General features: G+C 42.6%; 1 protein-coding gene across 1 annotated transcript in view; it reads right to left on the bottom strand.

Moving 5' to 3' along the window:
- Window positions 1–20,066, bottom strand: part of SHKBP1 (SH3KBP1 binding protein 1) — a 41,036-nt gene that overhangs the window by 11,467 nt on the left and 9,503 nt on the right. Inside the window, exons 3-11 of the mRNA XM_082262866.1 lie at window positions 18,216–18,261; window positions 16,480–16,553; window positions 12,133–12,191; window positions 11,978–12,058; window positions 11,419–11,592; window positions 7,375–7,465; window positions 4,260–4,450; window positions 3,994–4,109; window positions 1,841–1,928 (exon numbers count right to left, since the gene is read on the bottom strand). Of these exons, the coding sequence (XP_082118992.1) occupies window positions 1,841–1,928; window positions 3,994–4,109; window positions 4,260–4,450; window positions 7,375–7,465; window positions 11,419–11,592; window positions 11,978–12,058; window positions 12,133–12,191; window positions 16,480–16,553; window positions 18,216–18,261 (920 nt within the window). The remainder of the gene's footprint in view (window positions 1–1,840; window positions 1,929–3,993; window positions 4,110–4,259; window positions 4,451–7,374; window positions 7,466–11,418; window positions 11,593–11,977; window positions 12,059–12,132; window positions 12,192–16,479; window positions 16,554–18,215; window positions 18,262–20,066) is intronic.

The following is a 20,066-nucleotide window of genomic DNA, read 5'->3' as shown; positions in this document are numbered from 1 at the left end:
GCTCAGTGGTTTTGCACAAAGCACCCCCGATCCTCTTCTTCTCCTCCGCCTGGATCAGTGCAAATGGCTCCCACTACGGTCTCAGCCAATGAGGAGAGGGAGACACATCGCTGGATAAGGAGGGGGCTTAGGTGATTAGGGGGGTGTGGGGGGAGCAGCAAACAGAAGGCTTTTTACCTTCATGCATAGAATGCATAAAGATTAAATAAACCTTCAACCTTTACAAGCACTTTAGAAGTGGAAGTAAACTTTTTTTGCACTTGTACCTACAGGTAAGCCTAGAATAAAGGCTTACCTGTAGGTACCGTGAATATCTCCTAAACCTGCACTGTTTAGGAGATATCCACACTGCATGCAGCCAGTGAGGTCACCGACTCATGCGCTCTGAAGGGACAGCGTACCCGTGCTGTCCCTTCAGAGCTCCGTGCCGCAGTCCGTGACTCCCGCGCACATGTGCGGAAGTGATATCATTGTGGCACAGCCAATCAGATGGCCAGAGCACGCAAACACGGAAGGAAGACCAGGTGAAGATGGAAGCCCTCTCAGTGGTGACAGCGCACCGCTGAAAGACTTTGTTCAAAGATAAGTATTTCATAATGTGCTAGTATGTGATGTGTGGTTTACTATCACTTCATGAATCAAGCTTAAGAAGATAATGTTCCTGAGGTCCAGAGTAATAAGGATATGCAACAAGACAAAGAACACAAATAGCAGTTTATTCTAGAAAAAAAACATGTGATACCAAAAAATTTTCCAATAGCCATCTTTCTGCCTCTGCACATACAATGCATGATATTCTGTTCATTTTCATTGTATATGCAGCTATTAGCAGACCTGGCAGTCTGTTACTTCTACTGTTCTAGTCAGGAGTCAGTAGCTATAGCAGTATAGAGGCTATCACTGACCAGCTGGATAACTACAGAATCAGGTCACCATTGCGGATGACAAGGGCTCACCCGAGGTGTGGAGTCTAATGCCTATTAAATAACGCTTTCGGAGTGATCGCCTGATAATCTTTTTGCTTTTGAGAGCCAATTACGACAATTCATGCGAAATTATCATAAGGGACATGCACGAAAAATTCTCATAAGATACCAGAACTAACAATTTTTGTTTATTAAATACAGTATTTATCAATAGAAAAAAATAACTAAAAATCAAGAGACCAAGAACACGCATGCTCAAAAACAAAAGAATACATTACATCATCGCGGGAGGTTGTATTCTGTCTTATGAGAATTTCCGGAACTCTAGTACCGTATTTGTTTTTAATATGAGACTAGCATGCGAAAAAGAAAAAGATGGATGATCATTCATCCGATATTCTCATTGTGTGTTCCAGGCATAAGACCTAGCTGGTATTCACCAGAGCTCCTGAAGGTGGAGATGGATTTTGCTGTGTGTTAGTACCAGGTCGCGGTCCTTAGGATCACCCCATCAGGAGGTGAACAAGCCGGAGTTCAGTAGCAGGTAAGGATCAAGCAGAAGAGTAATCAGTGAACAAGCCAAAATGTCAGTAACAAGTGGTTGCAGGTTGGTATCAAGCAGAAGCGCAGTCAAAGAACAAACCAAAAAGTAATTTACAAGTGGTAGCAAATATACAGACGGCAGCAGGAGGAGTGACAAGAGCAAGATATTGGCTAGAGAGAGCACAATAATCTGGCAAATAGGAAAGGCATGGCAAAAATAGGAAGTTTATGAGAGGAGCAAAGAGTTCAACGCAAGATAGTTTTAAGGAATTGTCCAAGAAGCTGTCCAGCATCCCAGGTGGCTCAGCAAGAAGAGACATCACAAGTCACAGCAGGGGGTCGCTGGATCAGACCCGGGTCCTGACACTTACCTACATAGTAGATGGATCCATTGTTACAACCCAGCAGCAGGAAGGAGCCAGCTGTATCATAACTGTTGATCGGAACTACATCTTGGATCTGTGAGTAGATAGAACATTGGGTATCACGGAAAGAAAAAGGGATACATTTTCACCTATGGTTGGATGACAAATGTGAAATAGGAGGGGGAGGAGGAGGAAGAGTGGAACTTTCCCTTTTGGGTGAAGTTCCACTTTAAGATCCAGAAGTAACCCTTTCACCAGAAATGACTGCATCCTATCACACTCTATTCATTTTCTTCTATTAGACCACTTCCTGCCTCCATGCCTCTAGTTACTATAGCATTGATTTACCAAGGCAAATAGGCTGTTCCTTTTGCATTGAAATTTGCAAGGGAGTTTTCCCTTAGCTTAATGAATGAGGTGAAGAACTCTGCTTGCGCCCCTCATCCAATCATTTGCAAGCAAAAATACAGTTTTATTTTCTTTGAATGTGAGTGGCTATTGTTAGCCTAATTAACCACTTAAGCCCCGGAGGATTTGGCTGCTAAAGGACCAGGGGTTTTTTTGCGATTTTTTACTGCGTGACTTTAACGGACAATTGCGCGGTCGTGCGACGCTGTACCTAAACGAATTTGACGTCCTTTTTTTCCCACAAACAGAGCTTTCTTTTGGTGGTATTTGATCACCTGTGCGATTTTTTGATCACGCGCTATAAACAAAAAAAGAGCGTAAATTTTGCAAAAATAACAATATTTTTCACATTTTTTTATATGAAATTCCCCAAAAAAAAAAGTAAAAATCAAAATTTTTTAACATTTTTCGGCCAATTTGTTTTATGCTACCTATGTTTGGTAAAAAAAATCGCAAAAAGCGTATTTTGATTGGTTTGCGCAAAAGTTATCGCGTTTACTAACAAAGAGAAAGATTTTTGTCATTTTTGGTGTTTTTTTTTTTAACGCGTAATGGCGGCGATCTGCGATTTTTTTTTCGGTACTGCGACATTGCGGCGGACAGATCGGACCCTTGACTGACATTTTTGACACTTTTGGGGTTACCAGTGACATTACTGCAGTAATCAGTGCTATACATATGCACTGTTACTGCAAAAATGACACTGGCAGGGAAGGGGTTAACTTTATTGGACAGGGAGGGGTTAAGTGTGTCCTAGGGGCGTGCTTTCTACTGTGTAGGGACATTGCTATTGGTGTAAAAGCAAAGATCAACCGTTCTACATAGTAGAACGGTCAGATCTTTACTTTTACACAGGGAGAACTGACAGGCAGCTTGTTTACACAAGCTGCTCTGTCTTTCTCCCTTCACAGAAGCGATCGCAGTGTGACTGGCGGACATCGAGTCCGCCGGTCACACGCACTGACTTGCCTGTGAACGAGCCGCGGCGGGCGCGCGCCTCGGCGGGCGCGCGCCCGCTCGCTATAGGCTCGCAAGTCAGTGACAGGCGAGTGACGTACCGATACGTCACTCTGCCTGGCCGGGGCTGACCGCCGCAGTATATAGTCGTGCGGCGGTCGGCAACCGGTTAATGTGGTGAAAATTCACTTTGCACAGGGAATATGCCCCTGCAAAGTGCAAATTTCTCTGTGGAAAGAACATTTGCCTTTAGTAAAAACCAATCTCTATGTCTTCACTCCCAGGCATTATTACCCCAGCTGCAACCTCTGCTCAGGACAAACTCTCTTCTCCATTCATCACTTCATCAGGTCTTCTCATAAAGCTTTTCTTGTTTTTTTTTTTTGCACTCCTTTTCGGAAGCCATTATGTACACACCATGCCTTAAATTTCACCACAATACAGAATTATATCATATTCTGTCCTAATGTTATTTTCAGATACCGATCAAGCACAAATCCACTGCGAAATACACAACACTACCAATAAATACATAGGTTATGGGGCATATTTATAAAGCAATGAATCTGACATTCACTAAACATTCACCACAGGTGAATCTTCCTGATTCATGCATTTTAAATGTCAGTGATTGTGTCACCACCACTGAATGTTTGGTGGTCTTTTAGTATTAAAACAAACTGCCTTGACCACAACCAGAAGCAAGGCAGGAGCATACATGATTAGGCAATACAAGCATACAGACATAAATAGGGTTCAGGGTGTAGCACAGAGAACAGAATACTGTATCTTACCTGCCAGTGTTTGGTAACAGCATTCCACACACCAATTTTTCCAGTGTGGCTTGTGGCTATTAACTGATTGCCCACAAAAAACAAAGCTTCTGCTGGAACTCCAAGGGTAAAGACTCCTGCAATAATCAGAAAGGACATTAACAGGTAAAAACCCATTATCCTAAATTTGACATTGCTTGCTTCAGGCTTCTATATACCACCTAGTAATGGTATGCCTCTCCCAGCCACTTCTATATACTGTACATTCGTTTTCATGATGATCTCACCTATTTCACTCCCGGTTCCATCACCGGAGATGGCCCACAGGATAATCTCACTGCAGGAGGAGACAGCCAGCATCTTATCATGGTCCCCCAGTGATCCTCCAACAGTTTTGGCATTAAGGGCCACCCGTTCAATCACCCAGTCGAGACAGGGGCTTGAGAAAATCAGCTGCCAGCCAGAGGTCTCCTTCATTCTGTAGAAAAAATAAAATACACGACAGTAGTAATAGGAAAGGACAATGGGCAGAATTCCGGAGTTCTATCATATTCTATGTTCTTACGCGGTATCAATGTCCATTCACTGATGGGCAGACAGACTGCAGCCAGCAGCTAGGGCAGTCATGCTTTTAAACATACACTATATTACCAAAAGTTTTGAGATGCCTGCCTTTACACCCACATGAACTTGAATGGCATCCCAGTCTTGGTCCATAGGGTTCAATATTGAGTTGGCCCACCTTTTGCAGCTATAACAGCTTCAACTCTTCTGGGAAGGCTGTCCACAAGGTTTAGGAGTGTGTCTATGGGAATGTTTGATCATTCTTCAAGAAGTGCATTTGTGAGGTCAGGCACTGATGTTGAACGAAAAAGCCTGGCTCGCAGCCTCCGCTCTAATTCATCCCAAAGGTGTTCTCGGGTTGAGGTCAGGACTCTGTGCAGACCAGTCAAGTTCCTCCACCCCAAACTCGCTCATCCATGTCTTTTTGGACCTTGCTTTGTGCACTGGTGTGCAGTCATGTTGGATCAGGAAGGGGCCATCCACCAAAGCTGGGAGCATGAAATTGTCTGAAATGTCCTGGTATGCTGACGCCTTAAGATTTCCCTTCACTGGAACTAAGGGGCCAAGCCCAACCCTTAAAAACAACCCCACACCATAATCACCCCTCCACCAAATGATTTGGACCAGTGCACAAAGCAAGGTCCATAAAGACATGGATGAGCGAGTTTGGGGATTGAGAAACTTGACTGGCCTGCACAGAGTCCTGAACTCAACTTGACTGAACACCTTTAGGATGAATTAGAGCAGACACTGCGAGCCAGGCCTTCTTATCCAACATCAGTGCCTGACCTCACAAACGCGCTTCTGGAAGAATGGTCAAAGATTCCCATAGACACACTCCTAAACCTTGTGCACAGCCTTCCCAGAAGAGTTGAAGCTGTTATAGCTGCAAAGGGTGGGCCAACTCAATATTGAATCCTACGGACTAAGATTGGGATGCCATTAAAGTTCATGTGTGTGTAAAGGCAGGTGTCCCAATACTTTTTGTAATATAGTATATGTCAGCTTATTCAGTCAATAAGATCTTCTTACAACTTTAGCTGGAAAACATTTTACATTAATGTCCCCCATTATAGGGGATCATTTACTCCAATAAGCCTAAAGTACAAGTAAAGATACAATTTTTATTTTTATTTTGTATGGAGAGGAACGATCAGGCTGTGTACACTGTGCAGAGCCAGACAGAGATCTCCAGGACATTATTATAGGAAGACTGATAGTACGGGCAGATATTCTTCACCTGCACATATTTAGAAATTCAGCTTCCATAAAGTGATTTTCGGTAACAGACATGCACACCTCTGCTGTACATTGCAATAAGTACATGTTGCAGTTTGTACTTGAATGTGTAACCTATAATTCATAATAAAAAAGGTGTTATTCAAGTACCTATGCCTTTTACCATGCTTGCACTTCCCACTGTTTTGCAGTGCATAAATGTAACAGTGACTGATAATGTACCGTTTCTGGAATATACTGGGCTTATACAGAGTACGGGTTTACAAACATCCTTTACCACTTGCCGACCGCCGCAAGTACATATACTGCGGCGGTCAGCTCCTCACAGGCAAAGTGACGTACCGGTACGTCACTAGCCTGTGAGGCTCTGGGGAGCGAGCGCGCCGCCAGAGGCGCGCTCCCGCGGTCACGGAACCCCCCCCCCCACGCGTGTGAGCGGCGGACCCAATGTCCGCCGCTCACTCACGATCGTCTGTGACAGCGGGAGAAAGGCAGGCGGCTAGTGTAAACAAGCCGCCTGTCATTCTCCCCTGTGTAGGAACAGTGGTCATACGGTTCTACTATGTAGGACCATTGATCATTGTTCCTACACCTCAAGCCACAGCCAATCACAGTAAGAAACACACCCCTAGGGGGACACACAGCCCCTCCCTCTCAAATAAAGTTTACCCCTTCACTACCAGTGTCATTTTACAGTAACAGTGCATATGTATAGCACTGATTACTGCAGTAATGTCACTGGTAACCCCAAAAGTGTCAAAAATGTCAGTCAAGGGTCCGATCTGTCCGCCCCAATGTCGCAGTCCCGCAAAAAAAAAAAAAAATTGCAGATCGCCGCCATTACGCATTAAAAAAAAAAAAAAAAAAAAAAAAACAACAAAAATGACAAAAATCTTTCCCTTTGTTAGTAAACGCAATAACTTTTGCGCAAACCAATCAAAATACGCTTTTTGCGATTTTTTTTACCAAACATATGTAGCATAAAACAAATTGGCCGAAAATGTTAAAAAATTTTATTTTTACATTTTTTTGGGGGGAATTTCATATAAAAAAAAATTTGAAAAATATTGTTATTTTTGCAAAATTGACGCTCTTTTTCTGTTTATAGCGCATGATCAAAAAAAATAAAAATAAAAATAAAAAATTGCACAGGTGATTATTTACCACCAAAAGAAAGCTCTTTTTGTGGGAAAAAAAGGACGTCAGATTAGTTTAGGTACAGCATCGCACGACCGCACAATTGTCCGTTATAGTCACGCAGTGCCGAATCGCAAAATATCCCCTGGTGAGGAAGGGGGTAAAATCTTCCGGGGCTTAAATGGTTAATAAACCAGATACTGAAATGCGTTAGGAAACAAAGACTTATCAAGCAATAGCAAGTTCTCCCATACAATCCTTATTCAGAACGCTCTGTATAAATAATGATAAAAATTACTTTAACTACAAGTTATCTATGCATGAGTCACTATGTTCCACTGAAATAGAACAGTTTTTCATTCTGATTTACAAAAGTAACTGAAATTTTTTTTTTTTTATTCAGTACAGCAGCTTTGTATATAGAAGTCAGACCAGAGACAATGATTGACGTCTTATAGATACCTGTAACAGACAATGAATTGAGCAAATGCCACTGCAATCCAGTTATGATGTCCACAGATGATCCTCACCATCCCAGGGTCACCGAGTGTTCCTGAGTGGAAGGAAGGTAAAGAACATGTTACCTATGTGGGGTATGACAAGGCCATTATTTCTTACCTAAATAAAGGTCATATGACCTCCCCAACATACATAATTCTTTAATACTAAATTCATGTCACCATATTAAAAAAAAAAAAAAAAAACAAGTTAAGCTGGTCATACATTACTCTGTGGAGAGTAGAGAACTTTCCAGAAGAACAACCATCTCTGCAGCACTCCACCAATCAGGCCTATATGGTGGAGTGGCCAGAGGTTGAACCATCGCCCCAGTCTGAGGTCTTCAGTAAAAGGCACATGACAGCCCACCTGGAGTTTTCCAAAAGGCACCTGAAGGACTCTCAGACAATGAGAAACAAAATTCTCTGGTCTGATGAAACAAAGATTGAACTCTTTGGCCTGAATGGCAAGCGTCATGTCTGGAGGAAACCATGCACCGCTCATCACATGGCCAATACCATCCCTACAGTGAAGCATGGTGGTGGCAGCATAATTCTGTGGGGATGTTTTTCTGCAGCAGAACTGGAAGACTAGTCAGGATTGAGGGAAAGATGAATGCAGCAATGTACAGAGACATCCTTGATGAAACCTGCTCCAGAGCGCTCTGGTCCTCAAAACTGGGGCGAAGGTTCATCTTCCAACAGGACAACAACACAAAGCACGCAGCCAAGATAACAAAGGAGTGGCTATGGGACAGAGCCCAGACTTGAACTCAATTGAACATCTCTGGAGAGATCTAAAAATATCTGTGCATCGACGCTCCCCAATCCAACCTGATGGCGCTTGAGAGGTCCTACAAAGAAGAATTCAAGAAACTGTCCAAAAAGAGGTGTGCCAAGCTTGCAGCATTATACTCAAAAGGATTTGAGGCTGTAATTGGTGCCAAAGGTGCGTCAACAAAGTATTGAGCAAAAGCTGTGAATACTTATGTACATGTGATTTTTTTCCTTTTTTATTTTTAATAAATTTGCAAATATGTCAAACAAACTTCTTTTACGTTGTCATTACTCATTATGGTGTATTGTTTGAATAATTTTGAGAAAAAATAATGACTGTAGTCCATTTTGGAATAAGGCTGTAACATAACAAAATGTGGAAAAAGTGATGTGCTGTGCATACTTTCCTGATACACTGTATGGCCAGCTTTAGAGTTATCAGTAGCTCAATATATTTCAGGCGAAGAGCAATGAATTGCTGCAATAGATTTGATCTGAAGGTGTTTGAGAATCATAAGATGAGCCTCCTTCCTCCAGGTTTTAACCTCCCTAGCGGTCCGATTATGTACAGATTTCTGTGCTAAAAGTGGTATATTGTTTTGCATGGAAATATGCTGTTTTATATTTTAAAACTCACCTTCCCCTGCGATCCCACGCCGTCCTCAGATGCTGTGCTTAAACGATGCCAGCACCTGTCTTCCGGGTCCCTTCCCTGCGAACGTTGCAACGCGCGCGCGGGGGGGGGGGGGTTTGTGGAACTGGCGGCAATTTCAAAAATGTAAATACACAAATGACATGATACAAAGTTGTGATCCTAACGGATTACACTGCATCATGCCATTTCACCACAGGATTTCACCTGGTGACTTTTCCAGTGCCCTCAGGGAGGATGGCTGGGGATCGCAGGGAAGGTGAGTAACATTCTGGGGTAGTCCCCAGTGTGGCTCGGGGTTACCGCTTTCGGTACTGAAAAGTTAACCCCGAGCCACACTCGGGAATACAGCCAGGGAGGTTAAGCAATGCTTCTCTTGCAGATAAAGGAAAGACAAATAAAGTAATTTTTCCCCTTTTATGTCTTCATCTGCTATATAATACATCTCTTGTTGATTTCACTGGTAACAGAGCACAGCACAAAATTATAGAACCTGCATGTTAAAAAAAAAAAAAAAGTCTATAGGCCCCTCTATTACACAATATATACAACTCCGGTGCCTGCTGTGTCCTCCAATGAAAGAAAAGAAAAAAAAAGCACATTATATATATATGTATATATATACACACATACACACAAAACCTAAAACGTTACCTTATGTACACCTGCTAATATTCAAGTAGTATGCATATGGCCATAGCGTAAAATACAAAACTCCTACCTAGTATGTGTTACTAGACCAGGGGTTTCCAAACTTTCTAAAAAAAGGGCCAGCTTACTGTCCCTTAAGATGTTAGGGGGGGCCTGAAGTAATCAATGCCCCATCTATGGTATTGGGGGAGAAACAGCTGATGACAGTGGCAGGAATTGTGCCTCATTGTTGGTGTCAGTGGCAGGAATTGTGCCCCATTGTAGGTGTCAGTGGCAGGAAATGTGCCCCATTGTAGGTGTCGGTGGTGGAAAGAATTGTGTCACTGAAAGGAAATGTACACTGCTCCAGGTGAGGACAATCCAACCCTCAAGCAACTAGGTGCAAGTCCAGTCCATGGTCTGGATCCACTCAATGTAAAACGAAAAGAGGTTTGACGGGACTCCAGTAGATGAAGATAAAATGATCCTTTATTAAGATTGTAAATCCAACAAAACAAGAAAATCGAGCCACAAACAGTGACGCCTTTCACGATTCAAGATCACCTAATCAGAACAGTTATGATTAGGAGATCTTGAATCGTAAAACGTGTCAACTGTTTGTGGCTCGATTGTATGGTTTTGTTGGAATTACAATCTTAATAAAGGATCATTTTATCTTCATCCACTGGAGTGTGGTCAAACCTCTTTTCGCTTACATTGGAAAGAATTCTGTCCCATTGTTGGTGTCAGTGGCAGGAATTGTGTCAGATGGTTCGTGTCAGTGGCAGGAATTGTGTCCCATGGTTGGTGTCGGTGGCAGGAATTGTGTCCCATGGTTGGTGTCGGTGGCAGGAATTGTGTCCCATGGTTGGTGTCGGTGGCAGGAATTGTGTCCCATGGTTGGTGTCGGTGGCAGGAATTGTGTCCCATGGTTGGTGTCGGTGGCAGGAATTGTGTCCCATGGTTGGTGTCGGTGGCAGGAATTGTGTCCCATGGTTGGTGTCGGTGGCAGGAATTGTGTCCCATGGTTGGTGTCGGTGGCAGGAATTGTGTCCCATGGTTGGTGTCAGTGGCAGGAATTGTGTCCCATGGTTGGTGTCGGTGGCAGGAATTGTGTCCCATGGTTGGTGTCGGTGGCAGGAATTGTGTCCCATGGTTGGTGTCGGTGGCAGGATTTGTGTCCCATGGTTGGTGTCGGTGGCAGGAATTGTGTCCCATGGTTGGTGTCGGTGGCAGGAATTGTGTCCCATGGTTGGTGTCGGTGGCAGGAATTGTGTCCCATGGTTGGTGTCGGTGGCAGGAATTGTGTCCCATGGTTGGTGTCGGTGGCAGGAATTGTGTCCCATGGTTGGTGTCGGTGGCAGGAATTGTGTCCCATGGTTGGTGTCGGTGGCAGGAATTATGTCCCATTATAGGTGTCGGTGGCAGGAATGGTGTCCCATGGTTGGTGTCGGTGGCAGGAATGGTGTCCCATGGTTGGTGTCGGTGGCAGGAATGGTGTCCCATGGTTGGTGTCGGTGGCAGGAATGGTGTCCCATGGTTGGTGTCGGTGGCAGGAATGGTGTCCCATGGTTGGTGTCGGTGGCAGGAATGGTGTCCCATGGTTGGTGTCGGTGGCAGGAATGGTGTCCCATTATAGGTTTTGGTAGCAGAAATGGTGTCCCATTATAGGTGTTGGTAGCAGAAATAGTGTCTCATCATAGGTTTTGGTGGCAGAATCTGGGTCCCATTATAGGTGTCGGTGGCAGGGAAAGTGTCCCATTGTTGATGTCAGTGGCAGGAATAATGACTCAAAGGGCCTAATAAAGGCAAGCAAAGGTATGTATCCAGCCCCCAAGCCACAGCTTGGAGACCAATGCACTAGACTATGAAACATTTTCAAAACAGAACAGAGAGGCGTACCCTTCCATTACGAGTTAGTAATACCTATAGTATGTGTATGATACAGACCTCCTACATTTCCATAATTTCTCTCTTCCAACAAGCGCCCCAGGATACCAGCACCCCCTAAGTTTGGGGGCATTGTGTTACTCCTTCGTACAGGAGCCCGCTCACTTCCTCCACCTCTAGAGCCGACCTGCAGCCCAGAAACACTGTGACGGTTCCTTCTCTTAGCTGGAAAGACTAGAAAAAAAAAATGAATACTTCAGCAATTAAAAAGTGAAACATTTAAAATACTTTTTGATAAAGATATAATAAAATAAAATATTTAAATGTGTCTGCGCATTTTTTTTGGCTAGCCGCTACTAGCACCAGACAGTATTAATGACAACAAAATTGTAATAAGTCATTCCCCCTAGAACCAGAGCATATTATGAGAAAACTATAATAGGTCAGTTCCTTCTGGGAACTTGAGTGACAGTGACATGGTAATAGGTCAGTCTATCTTGTACCAGAAAACATTAATGGTGGCAGCCTGAAAATAAATGTTTTTCATTAGGCGCACCATTTGAACAATCAATAAAGTTTTAGAGGTCAAAATATTTCTGCATCTGTCAGAATCTCTTACCAGGGGGTGGGAGGTATCCATTAAACAGCACGCTGCCACATGAAGAGCGCTCCAACTCCTCACACAGCTGTAAGCGTCTCACTGAAATGAAAATGGGTAGAGTTCGTTACCAAAATACAACACAATGGATCAAACAGAAAGAGCAGAATGTTTACCTAGCGGAGTGATGCCATAAAACTCAGCCTCATGTAACAGAAGGGAGCTGTTCACACCTCTATAAGACAGGAAAAACAAACAGGCTCTGAGTAACAGGAAGCTTGTTTAAAGTGGAACTCAGGACACAAACAACTCTTTAGAACTTATTAAACAAATAAATAAAATATCTCCAGGCAGGTGTTGGGATTGTAAATAAAATCAATCGTTGCATTTAGGTCATACATGTCCATATGCTGGAAAGTAGAGTTATTCCTGTTTTTTGGCGCACTGTTGGTGTGAGCGATGTGGCTCTCATACAGGAAAGTGAGCCTGCTATTTTTATCTGCCCCTCCTCTCCCCTTTTCCATTCACAGAATGCCTTGCATGTTGTGAATAATTCACAGAACACAAGACATTCTGCAAGTCAACAAAAGGCGAGGGGGCGGTTAATGTCAGGATCACTTTTCCTGTATGACAGCTACAGTGCACCGGAAGCATATAGAAAGCTGTACTTTCCGGCATATACAAAGTATGAAATGGAATGTAAAAAGAAGCATATTTCACAGTTAAGCAGAGTTTCGGCCTCAAAATCGACTTTACACGATCCGCTTGCTGTACTGTCGCTGAAAAAGAATTGGATAATTTCAATTTTTTTTTTTTTTTTTATATTTTGATTACCTTGTTATTAAAGAAAATATACTTACCTTCCTTCCTCCTCCTCCCTCTTCGGCCGCGGCCCGCGCCGTCTCTTCCTGCTTGCATTGACTCCTGGGACCCGAACATCATCGCTCCAAGGAGTCAATGCGCCTGCACCGGCCCTGCTCGTCACTTCCGGTTCAGGCGCATTATTCCCTGCTGAACAGCTTCTGGGCATGCCCAGAAGCTGTGCAGGGATGACGCGTCTGCACCGGAAGTGACGAGCGGGGGCCGGTGAAGGGCATTCTGGGACTCCGACGTCACCGAAGAGGACGCTCCGGCTTCAGCTGCCCACACCTGAGATGGCAGCGCTGGACAAGACATTTTCAAGGTAAGGATTTCTTCTAAAAAGGTAAGTGAACCCGGGAACAGTTCAGAGACCATCATTGCTGAAATGCACTAGCCCTGACTGACCCCGGGGGTATGTTATTGAAAAAAAAATGTTTAAGGCCTGAACTCCGCTTTAATGCACACGTCCAAAAAGGTAACTTAATTTGTTTATTTTTATTTTTTTAAATTACAGCTGAATTCTAGGAATTCAGCCCTTTTTAACTACTTGCCGACCGCCGCAAGTAAATTTACTGCGGCGGTCAGCCCCGGCCAGGCAGAGTGACGTTAATTAACGTAACTCGCCTGTCACTCCTTTTAGAGCCAATAGCGGGCGAGCGCGCGCCCGCTGAGGCTCGTTCACGGAGGAGTGCGGGAGTGTGACTGGCGGACCCGATGTCCGCCAGTCACACTACGATCGCCGGTACAGCGGGAGAAAGACAGAACGGCTTATGTAAACAAGCCGCCTGTCATTCTCCCCTGTGTAAAAATGAAGATCAGACGGTTTTACTATGTAGAACCGTTGATCTTTTTTTTTTTACACCAATAGGAATGTCCCACTACAGTTAGAAGCACGCCCCTAGGACACACTTAACCCCTCCCTCTCCAATAAAGTTAACCCCTTCCCTGCCAGTGTCATTTTTGCAGTAACAGTGCATATATATAGCACTGATTACTGCAGTAATGTCACTGGTACCCCCAAAAGTGTCAAAAATGTCAGTCAAGGGTCTGATCTGTCCGCCGCAGTGCCGCAAAAAAAAAAAAAAAAAAAAAAAAAAAAAAAAAAAAAATCGCAGATCGCCGCCATTACTTGTTAAAAAAAAAAAAAACACCAAAAATGACAAAAATCTTTCCCTTTGTTAGTAAACGCAATAACTTTTGCGCAAACCAATCAAAATACGCTTTTTGCAATTTTTTTTTACCAAACATATGTAGCGTAAAACAATTTGGCCAAAAATGTTAAAAAATTTATTTGATTTTTACATTTTTTTGGGGTGAATTTCATATAAAAAAAGTGAAAAATAGTTATTTTTGCAAAAATTACGCTCTTTTTTTGTTTATAGCGCATGATCAAAAAAAAAAAAAAAAAATCGCAAAAAACCCCCTGGTCAGGAAGGGGGTAAAATCTTCCGGGGCTTAAGTGGTTAAAAAAGTGAACACACACTAGAGATAGGTCCAAGGAGCTGCATGAAATCTCCTGGACTTATCTATAATACTTACATCTGACAGAAGACGGCTACTGTATTTCCGGTAGCCCGACGCTGATGCTTCAGGTCTAAGCATCCTCAGCATCAGAATCGGTACATCTGCTATGCCTGCCCCTTCCCTCCTCCTGAACTCATTCACAAAATACAAAGACTTCTCTGAAGGGGGGGCAGATGGGAGAGGCAAGCATAGCTGCTCTATGTGCCTCTCTCTCCTCTCTCACAGCCCCAAGTGTCAGTGTATGTCCCGGCAGAAACCTGTCAGATATACATAATATAGTTAAGTTCAGGAGATATCATGCACCTCTTTGGACTTAACCCGTGTGCCTGCATTTCTTTCAACGTGGCTGAATTCCTGGAATTCAGCTTTAAGAAATTATAAAATGTGTTTGCGTCTGGAGTTCCACTTTACAATACGCAGCAAAGCATGCACAATGTTATACTGAAATTCAGAGTATCCATTAGTCTATCCATTCTAGACTACTGAATGCCAGAACCATCTTAGTTTCTATGAAATGATGCACCCCGCTGCAGTAGGCTGTATTGTGTTGCTAAAGGAGAAGTGTATTTTAAATCACCATGCTCAAAATGACCAAACTTTGCAAACCAAAAATTAAGTGTCACACCTCAGACATAATATTCTTAGCTGCTCACTGCCTGGCCTGGCTAGTGAGTGAGTGAGTGGGCAGGGCTTCCTAATCCCGGGAGCTGGCATCCTAAAAATACGGTTCCAGTTCCTCTTTTAAGAATAATGATAAAGCAGAATATGTATAATTTTTACTACATTGAATGTCCATCCTCATTCACACAAGAAAGAAGGCAGCTGGCTATTATACAGTAGGAGCCTGGCAGCCACTCCAGCTCCCAGGATGGAAAAACATGAAATGTTCAATTTTCTAGTCTCACTAAAGGCAAAACTATTTTTTTTTCTTTTTCTTTTAAGTTTTGGATAGAGTGGAGAGGGATTTGAACTCTATTATCTATGTCCCGGTTGGGGAGATTCACCCTCTCACTGTGTCCTGTTTTTCATTGTCATCGAGAGTAAAAGAAAACCCCAACTTTTGGGTTGACATCGGAACAGAAATAGAGAAGAGAGATCTTCCAATGGGCCACCAGTTCTGGTGACACCCTGGGATTTCCTCACTTTGAAGGGATTTCCGCTCACTTCCTATTTTGGCTATGGAACAGGAAGTGAAGGGAAATCTCCCCAATAATGCCCTGTACACACGCGTCGATAGTTGGCCGTGAATTTTTGGCCAACGTCCGATCGGCCGATTTTCAGCTTGTTAGGATGATGCTTTCGACCACCGACTCCGACTTTTCGGCCGAATAAAATCTGGTGTGCATGCTATAAAATTTTTGTTGCCCGTCAACACAACGGCCGATTTTTCGTCAGTCAGTACAGATTTCGGCAGACAAAAATCTGATGAGCAAGACTGGGCATGCTCAGAGAAGAAAAAACACACGGAAAGTAAACCAGCACATGACATCACTTCTGAAGTAGATTTTTGTTGGCCGAGAAAATTTGTGTGCAGTCTAGGCACATTCCAACCAACAAAACACAACTCTGGACAAAAGTCGGACGATCGGTCGGTCGGCCGATAATCGTTGCGTGTGTACGAGGCATAAGACACAGATGGCAAAAAAAAAAAAAAAAGGGAGTTTTAACTTTATACTCCATCCACACTTGTGCAACTTGTCATGCAACATTGGACATCAAAGTCGCATGACAAGTCGTACCCTACGTTTTTCAATACCCACTCACATATGAGGAACTTAAAAGTCACAACGGCTTCAAAATAGTTTATGCACTACTTATGGTCTGACTTCCATGCAACTTGAGGGCCATAGACTTCAATGTTAACCCTCAAAAGCTGCATGAAAGTTGTAACTGAATGTTTTACATGCAACAGTGGGTCCGACTTGGCAAGAAGTCACATCCAATTTGCACCCATCAAAAGTTGGGTCAAATTTGCACTCCAAAGTCACGCAGACTTTGGAGTCCTACAAGTGTGAATGGAACCTTACACTGTCCATCCAAATAGAAATAAAAAAAAAAGGTTTTGGCTTTAGTGACACCTTTAAGAAACATATTAGTAGTAGTACATCGATGACACATTTTTATTCACCACCACTAACCTGGTATCAAGCTCTTTGGTGCGTAGAAAATTCAGTATAGGAGCAAACACTGTAGGGTCTCTATCAATAAAAATCTGGAAAAAAAAAAAAAAAGTAGAATATTGTTCACATTTTTTTTTTCCCGACAGGAAATGACAAGCTTTTTAAGGGTGATCTTTTGAGATACCAAGAGGCGTTACTTTAGGAATATAATTTCCACGTACAGTTTTGTAATTATATATGTGATCAATCATATTTGCCAATTACATATGCAGTCCCTGCTTTCCAACAGATTAAAAATAAGTTCTGTGACCCAGGTTTTATTTCAGCTGCGAGACGGCAAGGCTGCAGTGAAATGCAGAATGCCAAACGGATTGGAAATAAAGGAAATATGGCACGGCAGACATGTAAATGTGACATCACCTCCTTTCCACTTTGTCCAGTCAGAAAAGGTAAAGCATTCTTTGATCGGTAACCTCCTGTGTTCAGAATGCAGCAGGGCGGCCACTCGGCATAAGACCTGGAAGTGGAGATCATTGGAGTAGCAATGTCTACCCCAGAGTTTTCTAGCTTCCAGGGGCATCGGCCAGGGACGATATATACATAGTTACATTGGTCCAAGCTGCACCAATGTAACTATGTATAAGATATCCATAAATGGAATTCATCTTTAACCACTTGCTGACCGCCGTATAGCACATTTACTGCTACAGGGCGGCAGCTGTGCGCAGCATTATGTATTTATACGCAATTTTGTATTTTCGCCTGCATGGGCCACCGGCGGACCGCTTCTGCTGTGATAAAAATCACAGCAGAAGCTGATCTGCGGGTGTGGGGCAATCTATGTCCTCCGGCACCCAGCAATCGTCAGTAATACACAGGGAACTGATATCTGTCTATATAATCAGTTCTGACAGCGGGGAAGGAACGTATTGTGTCTCTGCAAAGCAGGGACCAGAGGTGATCTCTTCCCCTAGTAAAAGCAGCACACTGTGTACACACAAACACTGGCTTGGCACACAGTTAACCCCTTTGATCGCCCGTTTAAACCCTTCCCAGCCAGTGTAATTAGTACAGTGATAGTTCAGATTTTTAGCACTGATCACTGTATCAGTGTCACTGGCTCCCATAAAATGTCAGTTTTCAATTGCCTGCCGTAATATCGCAGTCCCGCTACAAGTCGCTGATCACCACTATTACTAGTATAAAAAAATTCCATAAATATATCCTATAGTTTGCAGATGCTATAATGTTCACATAAATCAAAATTAATATAAACATTTTTTTTGGATGTGCCTTATAGCAGAAAGGGTTTTTTTCTTTTTTTTTAATTGTCGATCTTTTTTAGTTTATAGCACAATAAATAAAAAACACAGTGGTGATCAAAAAGCACCAAAATAAAGCTTTATTTGTGGGGGGAAAAATTACAATTTTAATTTGGGTACAGTGGCGTACGGCCGTGCGATTGTCAGTTAAAATAACGCAATGCTTTATTGCAGAAAGTGGCCTGGTCAGGAGGGGGGGGGGGGGTGTAAATCTTCTGGAGGTCAAGTGGTTAAGGGTAAATATTAAAATACATTCTTACTTGTAATGGATATAGTGATATTTTAAAACTCTGCGGCATATTGCAGATTAACACATTGATTAGTTACACATGGAGGTATTTTTCAGCACATTCATCATTTTAGGATTGTAATCTCTTATTTATTATTTGTGCTTAAAAAAAACATTTGTAGCAGATTTAGCCAGAAACTCACCGCTCCGGTTTCATCCTTTAAGGAGGATATTCGGCCACTAAGCAAGCTGGTAAAAGAAAAAAAAAAGTTGATCGAACAAAACAGTTTCTGGCTATCATTTATAAGCTTTCAATGACAATCAGTTCAGTTACTTCTATCTAAAAAGGAAATTTGCAGCAACCTGAAGCAACCAGGATTTGAAATTTTTGGGAGGTCTCTGCACTTAAGATCCAAGCTTTATACAAACGCTGCAGCCAATACAAAAAAAAGAATCGCTCTTGTTGGATGTTTTATTTTTTTTTTTTGCATTGCAAATAATTCAGCAGGAAATTCAAGAAGAAAAAAAAAAAAAAACAACACCTATCTTGGGAATAAATAATGCCGCCCGCACTCCCAGGAAGACGTCAATTGTGACGAAACGCGTAGGGAAGGCGTGCCGACGTCACCACGAGGAACCCGGAAGTCGGGCGGCAGCGTGTACACAACGTTTTACTGAAAGCGCTTTTGAATCTCCTAACATGTGAATGATTTACTGGTATTATTAATAAACTGTCCATACGTACTACACCATTGTTGCTCCCCTTTCTTTTACATCTGCTGCGAGGATCAGTGAGAGGTCGAGCTAGGATTTGTATGGTGCTGCATACGATCTCCAGTGGTGTTGGTGCATAGTGTAGCTTCCTGCTGCGCTAGGAGTGGTTACGTGATCGACTGAGAAGAGGTGCCAGTCTCTTGAGTGGATCCATTGCTGAATATCTATGTTATATGCCTACACTTTATTGAGTTCTGGTAAGCCTGGTGTGATCCCTTTGCATGCAGCACGATATGTGGTTTTAGACACATCGAATTGGTGGAGGATTTCTTCCCTTCTACACCGGACACTTTCTGCTTGCTTACTATTACTTTTTTGGGACATCATCATCGTCTGATGGACTCCTATTGAATGCTATTCATTGAATGTTATATCTTTGGTTTATTTACATCTATTTGATCTCATATCAAGCAGTATCAATTAGCACAGCTCTTCTTTATTTATATCCACTTTAGTGACTCCCACTACAGCTGCAGCTTTTTGTTTTAGGCTTAGCTCGGTTATTACTTTTAAAATTTACCTATCTTGGGAGACCATGATGTAGATATCTTACCTTTGGAGTCTCTGAAAATAGCATAAGGAGTCTCGTTAAAGGCATTCAGAGCACGTTAAACCCCCGGCAATATGACTTGTGGGTTGGCTAAATTTATATGACCTTTTTATTAGTAGGGGGGGCAATGTTTTTACATTTGTGTCTGCTTACTACCGATTTAAGGTTAAAATATATATATATTTTAGAACGACTTTAAGCAGCAGTTTTAACCTTAGGATTACATTAACATCTCCATGTTTTTCCAGAAGGTGAATTTAAGACGTGCTTCCACTCTTTCATATGAAAAATATGCTTTGTTGGAAAACCACAGCAGAAGTGTGGCAAGAATATATATATTTTTTTTTTTTTTAAATGAAGCACATTTGGATTGGCTGAAATTTGCTACCTGGGTAGCTCTCAGCCCCCACCCACCTGACATCCTAAAGTTCAAAAATGTAGAGTGTGACTCCACTCTTGTGGGGAAAAAATTATTAATTTAAAAAAATAGAAAAAAAAAGTAATTACATTTTATATATATAAAAAAAATTACCTTTCCTTTTCAATCTGCAGCTCTGTAATTTTCTGTAAAAAGCAATGCAATCTGGCAACCTGGGGGTGTTCCGTACACAGATATGCAATTTCCTGCTTCTGTGTTTGGCCTACTTATTTTCCCAGAAGTCTGCACTAGGATACAAGTCAGATGTTTTGCATTCCTTGCAACATAAATGTCATTTTTGGCATGATACTC

This window comes from Pelophylax lessonae (genome assembly GCF_965119305.1).
Source record: "Pelophylax lessonae genome assembly, chromosome: 7".
In the NCBI taxonomy this organism is placed as follows: domain Eukaryota; kingdom Metazoa; phylum Chordata; class Amphibia; order Anura; family Ranidae; genus Pelophylax; species Pelophylax lessonae.
The sequence above is the reverse complement of the archived record's forward strand: the minus strand, read 5'-3'. Positions and strand labels throughout refer to the sequence as shown.